General features: G+C 36.4%; 1 protein-coding gene across 17 annotated transcripts in view; it reads right to left on the bottom strand.

Annotated features, from left to right (window-relative positions):
• The window catches only part of EVI5 (ecotropic viral integration site 5), a 234,351-nt gene that overhangs the window by 161,437 nt on the left and 58,894 nt on the right, over window positions 1-14,020 (bottom strand). For 16 of the 17 annotated variants that reach the window (XM_027536494.1, XM_027536508.1, XM_027536498.1 and 13 more), the window contains exon 2: window positions 9,882-10,111. In XM_027536494.1, the coding sequence (XP_027392295.1) occupies window positions 9,882-10,030 (149 nt within the window). In that variant the 5' untranslated portion in view covers window positions 10,031-10,111. Of the gene's footprint in view, window positions 1-9,881; window positions 10,112-14,020 lie in introns of those variants that run through there. The other variant, XM_027536509.1, reaches the window with a different exon arrangement.

The following is a 14,020-nucleotide window of genomic DNA, read 5'->3' as shown; positions in this document are numbered from 1 at the left end:
TTGCAATAATTTTTTTTAATTTATTTATTTATAACTGTGTTAGGTCGTTACTGCACCTGGGCTTTCTCTGGTTGCTGGGAATGGGTATTGTTCTCTAGTTGCAGTGCATGGGTTTCTCACTGTAATGGATTTAACTTATATGCAGAGTACATCATGAGAAATGCTGGACTGGATGAAGCACAAGCTGGAATCAAGATTGCCAGGAGAAACAGCAATAACCTCAGATATGCAGATGATACCACTCTTACGGCAGAAAGTGAAGAACTAAAGAGCCTCTTGATGAAAGTGAAAGAGGAGAGTGAAAAAGTTGGCTTAAAGCTCAACATTCAGAAAACTAAGATCATGGCATCTGGTCCCATCACATCATGGCAAATAGATGGGGAAACAATGGAAACAGTGACAGACTTTATTTTGGGGGGCTCCCAAATCACTGCAGATGGTGACTGCAGCCATGAAATTAAAAGATGCTTGCTCCTTGGAAGAAAATCTATGACCAACCTAGACAACAAATCTATGACCAACCTAGACCAACCTATTAAAAAGCAAAGGCATTATTTTGTTGACAAAGGTCCATCTACTCAAACGTATGGTTTTTCCAGTAGTCATGTTTGGATGTGAGAGTTGATGTGAGAGTTGGACTATAAAGAAAGCTGAGAGCCAAAGAATTGATGTTTTTGAACTGTGGTGTTAGAGAAGACTCTTGAGAGTCCCTTGGACTGCAAGGAGATCCAACCAGTCCATCCTAAAGGAAATCAGTCCTGAATATTCATTGGAAGGACTGATGCTGAAGCTGAAACTCCAATACTTTGGCCACCTGATGCGAAGAACTGACTCACTGGAAAAGACCCTGATGCTGGGAAAGATTGAAGGCAGGAGGAGAAGGTTATGACAGAGGATGAGATGGTTGGATGGCATCACCGACTCGATGGACATGAGTCTGAGTAAACTCTGGGAGTTGGTGATGGACAGGGAGTTTTGGTGTGCTGCAGTCCATGGGGTCACAGAGTGGAACATGACTGAGCAACTGAACTGAACTGAACTGTTGAGGAGAACAGGCTCCAAGGTGCTCAGGCTTCAGTAGTTGTGGCACATGGGCTTAGCTGCCCCATGTGGAATCTGCCAGACCAGGGATCAACAATTTTTAATATAGTATTTTCTATACTGGTGATGGTAGTGGTGCAGTCACTCAGCTGTGTCTGACTCTTGAGACCCTGTGGACTGTATGTAGCCTGCCATGCTCCTCTGTCCATAGGATTTTCCAAGCAAGAATACTGGAGTGGTTTGCCATTTCCTCCAGGGGATCTTTCTGATCCAAGATCAAACCCTCATCTGAAGCACTGCAGAATTCTTTACTGCTGAGCCACCAGAAAAGCCCTGCTCATTTATGACCCTCTTCCAAATTCATCTTATCCAAGAAACTCTGCCAAACCACATATTAAAACTCTCTCTTCCTAAAACTTCAACCAAAACTCTTTGCTCTAAATCTTTCAAATATAATAAACAAAGGGCACAAAGTTAAAATCAACACACACATAAAACCGACATGAAGTTATCATCATGTGGCACACCAAGCTTTCCATCTTACTCATCAAATGCTGACAGCCAAAGAAATCCCTTTTAAAAGCACTTTCTAGGAAATGATCATCAGAAGAGGGCAATTTCTATTGCCAAGTTTGTATGAGCTAACATTAGGTCTTCTTTTTGTGGTTCACATGGACCAGGTTCAAAATCTCTAGCTTAAAAATTCTCTTTCCAGGAAATTGCTCTCATGCCTCTATTTTCTATCTCCATACCAACAGGAAGAGACCAAACCTAAGGACAAGTCATTTTTAAACAAAAATATCAATAACTATCTCAGCAATAAAATAATTTTAAAGCTGAGCAGAGTTAATATTCAGAATACATTTACATATAGTATTAACTTCTAAATCTAACTATCAAATAATATGTCTATTTTTCTAATCTATTCAAGCTTCTTCTTCCAGCCAAATGAAAATGCAAAACTCTCTTAAAGAAAAAAAATTACTTCATTATGGCCATGATAGAGTAACAGATAAGAGATTTACTCCCTCCCAAGAAACAACCAAAAAATACTGGACAAGATATATCAACTATATGAGAACAATGTTTCTTTTCTTAAAAGACTCTGGACAACAGGCAACAATGGACAGCTATTACTGAAACTCAAGAGATAAGTGAAGTAAGTCCTATGATTGCCATCTTACCTGTCTTGAGTTTCCAGATCCTGGCTTGGGCAGGGAAAATCAACAGAACCTAGTGAACTTTCTCAACTGAATGGATAGAGCTGAGGGCATGAGGAGACCAAGGTAGCTACAGTCCAAGGAACAGAATACCAGAAAGGTAAGTATACAAACAAGATCTTCAGAGATTGACAGAGGGTACCCATTAAGTATTCAGCTGTGTACTGATCAGCATATGTATGTAAGTAAAGTACCCAAGGCTAGCGATAAAAGCCACCATTCACACAGGGCCAGGAAAGTAACTGTCCCCATGGGTTAGACTGAAGAATCTGTTTCAAGGCATACTGTGTAGAGTACACAAAAAGGTCATGCCTCGGGAGGAGGGAATAATAGCCCTAAGCTGTGTACTTCTGCATGTTCATGCGTGCTCAGTCACTCAGTTGTGTCCAATTTTTTGCAACTCTATGGGCTGTAGCTCACCAGGCTCTTCTGTCCAAGGGATTTCCTAGGCAAGAATACTGGAGTGGGTTGTTATTTCCTTCTCCAGTGGATCTTCCCAACCCAAGGACTGAACCAGCAACTCCTTCAATGGCAAGTGGATTCTCTTACCACTGAACCACCTACGAAGTCATTCAAGAGCAAATTCTTTCTAAGTAACTTAACTGCATTCTTGGTAAAAGCTTAAGAATCTTTATAGGAAAACAGCCAAACCAAACAAGGTAAAATTCACAATGTGAGACATCTAATCAAATATTACCAGGCACACAAAGAAGCAGAAAAATGTAACTAATGAGAGGAAAAAACAATTAATCAAAAGCAAACTGAGGATGAGATGGTTGGATGGCATCACCGACTCAATGGACACGAATTTGGGTAGACTCCGGGAGTTGGTGATGGACAGGGAGGCCTGGCGTGCTGCAGTCCATGGGGTCGCAAAGAGTCGGACACGACTGAATGACTAAACTGAACTGAACTGAAAATGATATTGATAGAAATGTTAGAACTACCAGATAAGGCCATTAAAAGGTATTAAATCTGTATTTCTGTATGTTCAAAACTTAAGTAGAGACATACAAACACCACTCAGCTCCACCTTCTAGAGATGAAAAACGGGAGATGAAAAACACACCGGACAGGATGAATGGCAAATCAGACATGGCAGATCACAGTGTCCAGAACCTGAATACAAAGCAATAAAAATTTTCCAAAAAATGAACACAATATTAATGAGCTATGGAACAATTTCAAGTGGCCTAATATCTGTGTAATTAGCCACTGAGGAGGAGGAAAGAAAAGAATTTTAAAAATTTGAAGAAATGATTGAAAAGTTTTCAAATTTGAGGAAAACTGTAAGTCTACAAGAAATTCAACAAAGCTCACAAGTAAGAAATAGGAAGAAAACTACAATTAGGCACTTTAGAATCAAATTACTTAAAACCAGGAATAAAGAAAAAATCTTAAAAGGAGACAGAAGGGAAAAAAGACACATTATCCACACAGAAACAAAGATAAGGATTGCATCCGATTTCCTGATGTAAACACTGCAAAAGTGATGTCAATGACACCTTATTACAGTACTGAAGGAAAAAAAACAAACAAAAAAGACCTGTCAACCTAAAGTCTTTTACTCAGAAAAAATATTTTTAAAAATCAGAGGCAAAATGAAGACTCAGACAAATAGGAACAGCCCACACTACATGAAACATTCAAGGAAGTCCTCTGTGCAGAAGGAAAATTCTATCAGTTTGAAATCTGGAGCTAAAAAGAAAGAACCAAAAAACACCAGAAATGGAAGCTATATAGGCAAACATAAATTTATATAGAAAAATATGAATTTTTCCCTTATTTCCTTATTTTTCTCCTTATCAATCTCATTAAAAGGTAAATGACTGTTGAAGCAAAAACAACAATGTAGCATGGGGTTTAAAACATACACAAAAGTGGCTTTCCCTGGTGGTCCAGTGGTTAAGAATCTTCCCTACAACAGAAGGGACACCAGTTCAAACCCTGGTCTAGAAAGATACCACACGCTTCAGGGCAACTAAGCCTGTGCCTCACAATTACTGAGCCTGCACTCTATAGCCTGCACACTCCAATCATTAAACACGCATGCCCTAGAGCCTGTGCTCCAAAACAAGAGTGAGTGAGTTTGAGTGATAATTGCTCAATCATGTCCAACTCTTTCCAACCCCATGGACTATATATAGCCTGCCAGGCTCCTCTGTCCATGGAATTCTCCAGGCAAGAATATTAGAGTGGGTTATCATCTCCTTCACAAAACAAGAGAAGCCACTGCAATGAGAAGCCCACGCACCAAAAGAGAGTACCCTCTGCTTGCCACAACTAGAGAAAGCTTGCATGCAACAATGAAGACCCAGTGCAGTCAAAAGTTTAGAAATAAATAATTTTTAACAAAAAAAAATATACAAAAGCAAAATGCATGACAAAACTAGCACAAAGGACCAGAGAGGAGAAATGGAAATGTACTATTCTCAGTTTTTATACTACATGTGAAGTGGTATGAGATCTCTTGAAGGTAGAGTATGTAAGTTAAGGATATACACTATGACTCCAGCAAAATAACAGTTATAAATAATAAATTAACAAAAGATAAAATAGAATCATAAACAATATTTCATTCAGTCAAAAGGCAGAAATACTAAGATAAAGAACAGTAAAAATAAGATGACGAACATAAACATAACCATATCAATAATTACATTAAATGTAAACGATCTATTTTACTCAAAATCTGGAAAACACTGTGTTCAGTAAAAGAAGCTAGTCACAAAAGACTACCAATGAAATGGCCTGAATAAGCAAATCCATGGAGACAGTAGATTAGTGGTTACCAGGAAGAAGGGTGAAAAGGGGAGACTAATGGATACAAGCTTTCTTTTGGGAGTCATAAAAACATTCTGAAATTGGATAATGGTAATATTTACACAACTCTGTGAGTACACTAAAAACTACTGAACTGTACACTTTAAAAGGGTGGATTTTCATGGTAAGTGAATAATTAAAAGCACAAGAGCAATACAATAAGAATATTGGCAAAGGGTTCTGAAACAATAATTAGTATAAATTTTCCTAGACCCAGCCCTGCAAGAAGATTCTAATCCCAGTTTTACTCCATAAGGATTAAGTATATGATTTGCTTTGGCCAATAAAATGTAAGTTGAAGTTATGTATATCACTCCCTAGTAGATGTTTTAAGATATATTTCCTCTATATCCATTTCCCATTTGACATGAGTCTGGTTTATCCTGCAGAGAGGCTGGTCACTGGTCCATAAATTAAGAAGTGTGCAATAAAAATGTACTCAGCCTAAATTTTGAGATGAACATAAATGTAAGCAAGAAATAAAATTATGTCACAGTTGTTTTAAAAGTGATCTAATACCATAATTAAAAGGTAAAGACTGTCAGACTATTTTAAGAAGCAAGAGCCACTATATATTGTCTATCTGACAAACTGTAAAGATAAAAACAGAATAAAAGTAAAAAACAGAAAAGTATATAAACTTCTAACACTATTCAAAAGTTACAATGACTATATGAGATAAAGTAGATTTCTAAAGCAAACAATATTACTAGGAATAATGAAGGCATTTTGACAACAAGTTGTAACAATTCTAAATGTTTATATATACAACAATATAACTTCATATTATATGAAACAAAGACTGATAAAATTTAAAGAGAAATAAATCACAATTATAGTTGGAGGTTTCAATACCCTTCTCTCAATATCTGATACAACAAGTAAACAGAAAATCAGAAAAGATATGGTAGACTTGAACAACACCATCAATTTGAACCAATTAACATTTATAGAATATGCCACCAAATAACAGATGAATATACAATCTTTCCAAGTGCACATAAAACATATATCAAAACAGACTATACTCAGGACTATAAAACTTAAAGGGATCCTGCAAAAGCAGAGCTTCAGGAGAAATGTATAGCATTAAACACTTCATGAGAAAAGAGGAAAGATAACAAAAATATTACAAGGACCTAAGACATTACAAACAAAACCCAAAGACTTTAGATAACAACTACAGACTGAGCTTCCTCCTGAACACAGATACAAAAATTCCAAACAATATTTTAGCTCATCAAATCCAACAATATCCTATAAAGACAATATATAATGACTAAGTGGGGTTTAACTTAAAAAAAAAAGTAATCTGTCAAATTAAAAGAGGAAAACAATTGATCATTTCGATAGATTCAGGAAAAGCATTTGACATAATGAAACATCTATTTCTTATAAATTCTTAACAAATGAGAAACAGAAGTTCTTCAACCTGATAAAGAGTCATCTATAGAAACCTACAATTTACTCATTTTTAATGCTTTCCCCTTCAGTTCAGTTCAGTCGCTCAGTTGTGTCCGACTCTGCAACCCCAGGGACTGCAGCACGCCAGGCTTCCCTGTCTATCACCAACTCCCGGAGCTTGCTCAAACTCATGTCCATCGAGTCGGTGATGCCATCCAAACATCTCATCCTCTGTCGTCCCCTTCTCCTCCTGCCCTCAATCTTTCCCAGCATCAGGGTCTTTTCCAATGAGTCAGTTCTTCACATAGGTGGCCAAACTACTGGAGCTTCAGCTTCAGCTTCAGCATCAGCCCTTCCAATGAATATTTAAGACTGATTTCCTTTAGGATAGACAGGTTGGATCTCCTTGCTGTCCAAGGGACTCTCAAGAGTCTTCTAACACCACGGTTCAAAAGTACCAATTCTTTGATGCTCAGCTTTCTTTATAGTCCAACTCTCACGTCCATACATGACTAATGGAAAAACCATACCTTTGACTAGACGGATCTTGTTGGCAAAGTAATGTCTCTGCTTTTTAATATACTGTCTAGGTTGGTCATAGCTTTTCTGCCAAGGAGCAAGTGTCTTTTAATTTTAAACTTTCCTGTTAAGATTGAGAAAATGACAAGGCTATCTGTTCATTATGTGTATTCAAATTTGTACTGGAAGTACTAACCAGTTGCAATAAGGCAAGAAAAATCTATAAAAGGTATCCATATTGTAAAGATGCAAATGTGCTTTTATTCATGGACCACATGCTCATCTATATAGAAAATCTAATGGAATCTAAAAAAAAAAAATGTGCCAGAACAAGTGAATTTATCAAGGCAACAGAATACACGAATGATAAAAGAAAAAAGATTGTATTTCTATATGCTGACAATGAACAATCAGAAATTAAATTTACAAAAACAATACCATGCACAAATAATAAGTAAAAGAAAAATATAATGTGTTCATGGGTGGAAGGCACCATTGTTAGGAATTCAACACTATTCTGATCAAAATCTCAGCAAGTGTTTTTATACAAATTACTTGATGTAAAATTCACAAAGGTATGATAAGGAGCAAAACAGTCAAAAGAACAAAGACGATTAACACTATCTGATTTCAAGACTTATTATAAAGCTATAATATTCAATAGTGTCGTATTACCATTAAAGTAGAAAAATAAAGTAATGGAACAGAAAAAGAGCCAAGAAACATACATACGCAGACAACTGATTTTTGACAAAAGTGCACAAGTCATTAAGAGGAAAAAGGACAGTCTTTTCAACAGATACAAAAACAAACATGCATACTCAAAAACAACTTTGATTTATCCTTTGTTTCATACAAAAAAAAAATTAACTCAAAGTGGACTATGGTAAATGTAAAACTTAAAACTTAACACAGAATTCTATCTGTGTGACCCTGAGTTATCAAAAGCACAGTCCATAAAAGAACAATTTCAAATTGACTTAATCACAATGTAAAACTTTTGCTCTTCAAAAGATACTGCTAAGAGAATAAGCCACAGATTGTGAAAAAATATTTGAAAAGCATATATACAGACAAAGGACTTATACCCAAACTACATAAAAAACTCTTAAAACACAGTAAGAAAGCAAACAACCTAATTTTTTTTAATGTGCAAAATCTGGAACAGACATTTAATCAAAGATGATTTATCAATGGCAAATTAGCACATTAAAAAGGGCTCAACACCAACAGGGAAATGCAATTAAAACCAAAAGATACAAATACCTGTAAGAACAGCTAAAATTAAAAGGACTGACTATACCAAATGTTGGTAAGGCTGCAGAAAAGCAGCAATGTTCATACACTGATGATGAGAATGTGAAAACTATAGGCCCTTTGGAAAACAGCTTGACAATTAAATATAGTTCTACCATATAAACCAGCCATTCTATTCCTAGGTATTTACCCAGGAGAAATGAAAGCATAAATTGATACAAAGGTTTGTACACAAAAGTTTATAGCATTTCACAACAGGTGAGTAGGTAAGCTGTGATATATCCATACAATGGAATACTGATGCTGCTGCTGCTGCTAAGTCACTTCAGTCATGTCTGACTCTGTGCGACCCCATGGACGGCAGCCCACCAGGCTCCCCCGTCCCTGGGATTCTCCAGTCAAGAACACTGGAGTGGGTTGCCATTTCCTTCTCCAATGCATGAAAGTGAAAATTGAAAGTGAAGACGCTTAGTCGTGTCCGAGAAGCAACCCCACGGTCCGCAACCTACCAGGCTCCTCTGTCCATGGGATTTTCCAGGCAAGAGTACTGCAGTAGAATACTACTAAGCAATAAAAAGAAATGAACCATTCATATGTATTAAACACAAATGAATCTCAAAACAATTCATTTTGAGAATAATGAAATAACCCATTAAAAAAGAGTATATACTGTATGATTCGATTTCTATAAAACTGTAGAAAATGCAAACCAATCTACAATGACCAAAAGCAGATCAGTGGCTATCTGGAGATACAAAGGCAGATAACAGATATGTTCATTTTCCTGATTTTGGTGATAATTTCACAGGTATATACTTATGTCTAAACTTATCAAATTGTATACCTTAAGTATGTGTACTTTACTATGTCAATCACAATCAAAAGAGCTGTTAGAAATTATCTCTGTAATTATCCTTATTTTGACTGAACATAAAAGGGTGCTCTTTCAGTAACTCTTTTTGTAGCTGATGCCCTAAAGAACCATTCAGGAAGAATTTAGACAATTTGCTACATTAAGTAAACAAGTCTACAGCTATCCAAGTCTGAAGAAAATTTTAGTCCAATTTTAGTTTTAAGACCAACTCCTCCAAAAAAAATACTTGAAAACTTCTGTTAATTAACTCTGATTTTTTTTAAAAAACTAAACTTTTTTTGGCCCCTCGACATGGCTTGCATGATTTCAGTTTCCTGATCAGGGAATGAACTAAGGCCATGGCAGTAAAACCCCAGAATGCTAACCCTATGCTATCAGGGAACTCCCCTGCTAAGCTAAGTCACTTCAGTCGTGTCCGACTCTGTGTGACCCCATAGACAGCAGCCCACCAGGCTCCCCAGTCCCTGGGATTCTCCAGGCAAGAACACTGGAGTGGGTTGCCATTTCCTTCTCCAATGCATGAAAGTGAAAAGTCAAAGTGAAGTCGCTCAGTCGTGTCCGACTCTTAGGGATTTTCCAGGCAAGAGTACTGGGATGGGGTGCCATTGCCTTCTCCAGGGAACTCCCCTACACATTCTTAATACGGACAAATATTTAAAATTTTGATTATGGCATGCATACATATATGAATGGTTAAGTGCACATGACAATTAAAGAAAGACAACCCAAGCAACCTCACTTACCTATTTTGTTCCTCCAGTTTAGCCAGGAGTTCTAAGTCGTCTGGACTCAACTGTGACGGTGAGGATGGTGAAAGGGCTGGTGTTGACAGTGTGGTAGACGAGGATGTAGTGTGTAAGGAAGCAGATGGACTTGCCACCTGACTGGCCATCTGGCTGACTGTATGTGACACTGTGTTCTTCACCCATGAGAGAGTAGAACTCAACTTTTCTGCAACCTTGTCTGTCGCCACCTAAGTACAAAAATAAAAGTTACATATATTTCAGTTTTATTTTATGCATTACCAAGAACTTGATAATTCTCATTAGTCCTATTTGAAAACCAGCAATCAGAATATTCTCTTTGAGTTAATAAAGGTAACACCTGCTTTAGCAATGACTGTTCTAACATACAGCTTTTGGAAACTCCATATTTCAGTTCTGTAGCACGCACAAATTACAACAGTGATTTCCAAACTACAGGCTGAAATCCATCAGGGAGTGATAAAATAAATTTAATAGATAACACCAGCATTTTTTAAAAATGAAAAGGAGCAGAAAGTGTCAGTGTAAAGATACATTGTCACAAAATTTCTGCCTCAGTTACATATACGTATTAAAACTACATACTTCATGCAGGTATGTGTGGGTATGTTGAGTTGGAATATGAAATACCTTCTTCATTTGGGTTGTAGTCAAAAACAGTTGAAAGCCAAGGAACCAAAACATGTCCATTAGGTGATTAGGATAGGGAAATCCTATAACATGATCAACAATTCAACAAAAACTAGGCTTAGCATAAATAAGATTAAATGAGATCCATAATAAACCTTCAAACTACTGAGTGTTTTCTTAGAAGAGGATTTAGTTCTAGAAGAACAAAATTATGATAAATGTTTTGAGTTAACAGAGTAAGAGAGTTTCAGGATACAATTTTCAAACAGAACTAGTCAGAAATAGAATAGGATGCCTAGAAAGAGTAGACATTCTAAGAGTCAAAAGTTAACAGTTGACTGAAGATGAATTTCTGCTTTAAGTGGGCAACCAGGACCAGAAAATCCTTTCAAATCCTAAAACCTTTCCATCTGCAAGATTCAATGAACTATATAACTATATAACTGATATATGCTTCATAAATCATGCCAGTGTCTTAAGCAGATGTGCATACAAATCTGAAATTTTACACAAAAGGTAAATGACCAAAAGACTACAAACTACTTTCTATGTAGACGTTCTCAGCTAACCTTGGTTTCATATAGCAATTTATACACACACAAATTAAAACATCAACATATATATATATATATATATATACACAAATAAAAAGGCCACCTAGACTATCTTAGCAGATACTACTCCCTCCTCATAGGTTGCCCCAGTCTTGCCTTCTCACCTCATCAACAGATACATGACCTACCTCTAATTTTCATTTCCAATAACTTTTCTATTTTAGAACTTACTTCCCATGGAATGGGATGAGGGAGTTCTTATTGTTGAGGGAAGAATCCCCAAGAAAGACAAGCATGATGAAGGAGTGGAATCAAGGAAAAGAAGTATGGAGCAGATCTCAGGGCTTCCAGGAAAACAAACAGTCCTCACCAATGAATAGACTTGCAACACAGTTTATTAGGGTAAAAGATCATATAGGAACCAAATAATTTAGCCAGAACTTCCTCTGTACCAGGAAATGGTAAGAGCCCTGGCAGTCAACAAGACAGCCTCTTGTGGTTTGTTATTCTATTGATCTTTTCTACATAGTTACAAATACAAATTCAATTGTGAGGACAGCACTAATTTGCATCCTCAAAGCACACTATATTGTAAAACAGAAAACCTAAGATGTAAAATTTACAGAAAAATGTTATCCTTCACTATTAATTTAAAATATAATTAACATTCAAGAATTAATACTTACAACAAGGACCTACTGTATAGCAGCACAGTGAACTATATTCAATATCTTATAATAATATCTTTCAGAAAAGAATCTGAAAAAGAATATATATATAACTGGATCACTTTTACATACACCTGAAATACTATAAGTCAACTATACTTCAATTTTAAAATACATATGGAAATAATTCTTAAAGAAAGCTTTACACTTCCCTTATATAAAAGTTCTCTACTCCAGCTAACTGTGGCAAAGGCAAAAGACATGTATTATTTGTTTTAATTTATTTTAAAAAATAAATTTATCATACCCCTCTACATACTGTAGCAACAGGCTTCCATTTAAAGAGTTTGGAATAACCAAGAACACAATCCTGATATCCTTTCAACCTTGATGAAATGAAATTCAGTCTGTAACTACTGAAGGCTCAACAACCCATCTTTAGCATTTTAAATTCTTAAATCTAACTGCAGTTCCACTTTAATAATGTTTAATACTCATGGTTGTAGAAATCCCACAGGACTGAGTTATTTTTCATATATCATCATGTCCTATTTTTTCTTTAACTCTACTTTTCCAAATCTCTACCCTGCCACCTCCCAACCTCTTTCCCTCATCTTATGTTAAACTGTGTCATGAAGACACAATAAATCTGACAATGCAACTATGTCACAAAGTTTGTCACAAAGTTCCTGTCTACCTCACAGAGGTGTTATGCATTTATTTTCAAACATGAACATACTTTGAAAAGATTAAAGCCATCATTAAAAAGGCTTAGTAATCAGGCACAAAAGGCCACACAGCGTATGATTCCACTTACATAAATGAAGCAAACCTAGAGAAAGTAGTTTAGTGACCTGGAGAGACTGAAGGAGGGGGTATGGAAAATGACTACTAATGGGTACAGTTCTTCCCAGAGTGATGAAAATGCTCTGGGATTGGACTGCAGTGACAGTTATACAACTTGTGAATACACTAAATGCCACTGAACACTTTAAAGAAGAGAATTCTATGGTATGTGAATTATATCTCAATTTTAAAAGGACTTAGTCGATCCGAAAAGTTTTACATAATCTCTAATTCCAACTACATAACATTCTGGAAAAGACAAAACTGGGGAGACAATAAAAAGATCAATAAAGATCAAGACAATAAAAAGATCAATAAAAAGAGTTGGGCAAGAGAAGGGACAAACAGGCAGAGAACAGAGGACTTTCATGGCAATGAAAATACTCTGTTTGTTTTGCTCAGTTGCTAAGTCATGTCTGACTCTTTGTGACCCCATGGACTGTAGCCCACTAGGCTCTTCTGTCCACGGAATTCTTCAGGGAAGAATACTAGAGTGGGCTGCCAGGTTCTCCTCCAGGGTATCTTCCCAACCCAGAGATCAAACGCGCATCTCCTGTGTCTCCTGCATCGGCAGGCGGGTTCTTTACCACAGTCACCTGGGACGCCCAGAAACGAGTATGATGATTCCTCAAAAAAGTGAACATAGAATTGTTATATAATACAGCAATTTCACTTCTGGGAATGTACCCAAAAGGATTAAAAGCAGGGACTAAATGAGATATTTATACACCCAAGTTCATAGCAGCATTATTCGCAATATTCAAATGGCAGAAGGTTGACTTTCCTAAATTTAGTAGTCAAGAATATTATATGAGGCTTTTTCCACCCATAGGTATCTTTCTCCTATTCCAACAATGGCCATGTGTGCCAAGTACCATGGTAAACGTTTTGTGCATATTACCTAGTCAAAGTAACTTTGAAAGGTAAAAATTACCTTCCATATTTCACCGATTAGGAAACTTGGAGAGGTAAAATAATTTGTCAAAGATCACATAGCTAGTGAAAGAAACTGAAATCAGGTCTCAGATTCAAAAGCCTATATCCTTATTGGGTACACAACTCATGACTTCAACTTCATCACATATTCATGAAATCAGAGTAAATTCTTTCTCTCCTTTCATTTGAAATCACTTACCAAGTTCCTACTATTATTGGAGTAGGGAGAGGAGTTAGGAATTATTGGGTTGGCCAAAAAGTTCATTCAGGGTTTTCATAAGATGTTAATTTGGCCAACACAATATATTGACAGGTGGAAATCTAATTTCCCTCAAAACTCCCCAATTTACATGATTCAACACTCTGTAAAAGCATTACTTATTATTACTTATATTATACTATTAATAAATCACAAGGAAGCACTCACTACATTTTCAAGGGTGGTCTAAATTAAAATCATGAAGCCCAATGTTCCATTATCCAA

This window comes from Bos indicus x Bos taurus, chromosome 3, assembly GCF_003369695.1.
Source record: "Bos indicus x Bos taurus breed Angus x Brahman F1 hybrid chromosome 3, Bos_hybrid_MaternalHap_v2.0, whole genome shotgun sequence".
NCBI lineage: Eukaryota > Metazoa > Chordata > Mammalia > Artiodactyla > Bovidae > Bos > Bos indicus x Bos taurus.
This window is presented reverse-complemented; position numbering and strand designations above follow the sequence as displayed.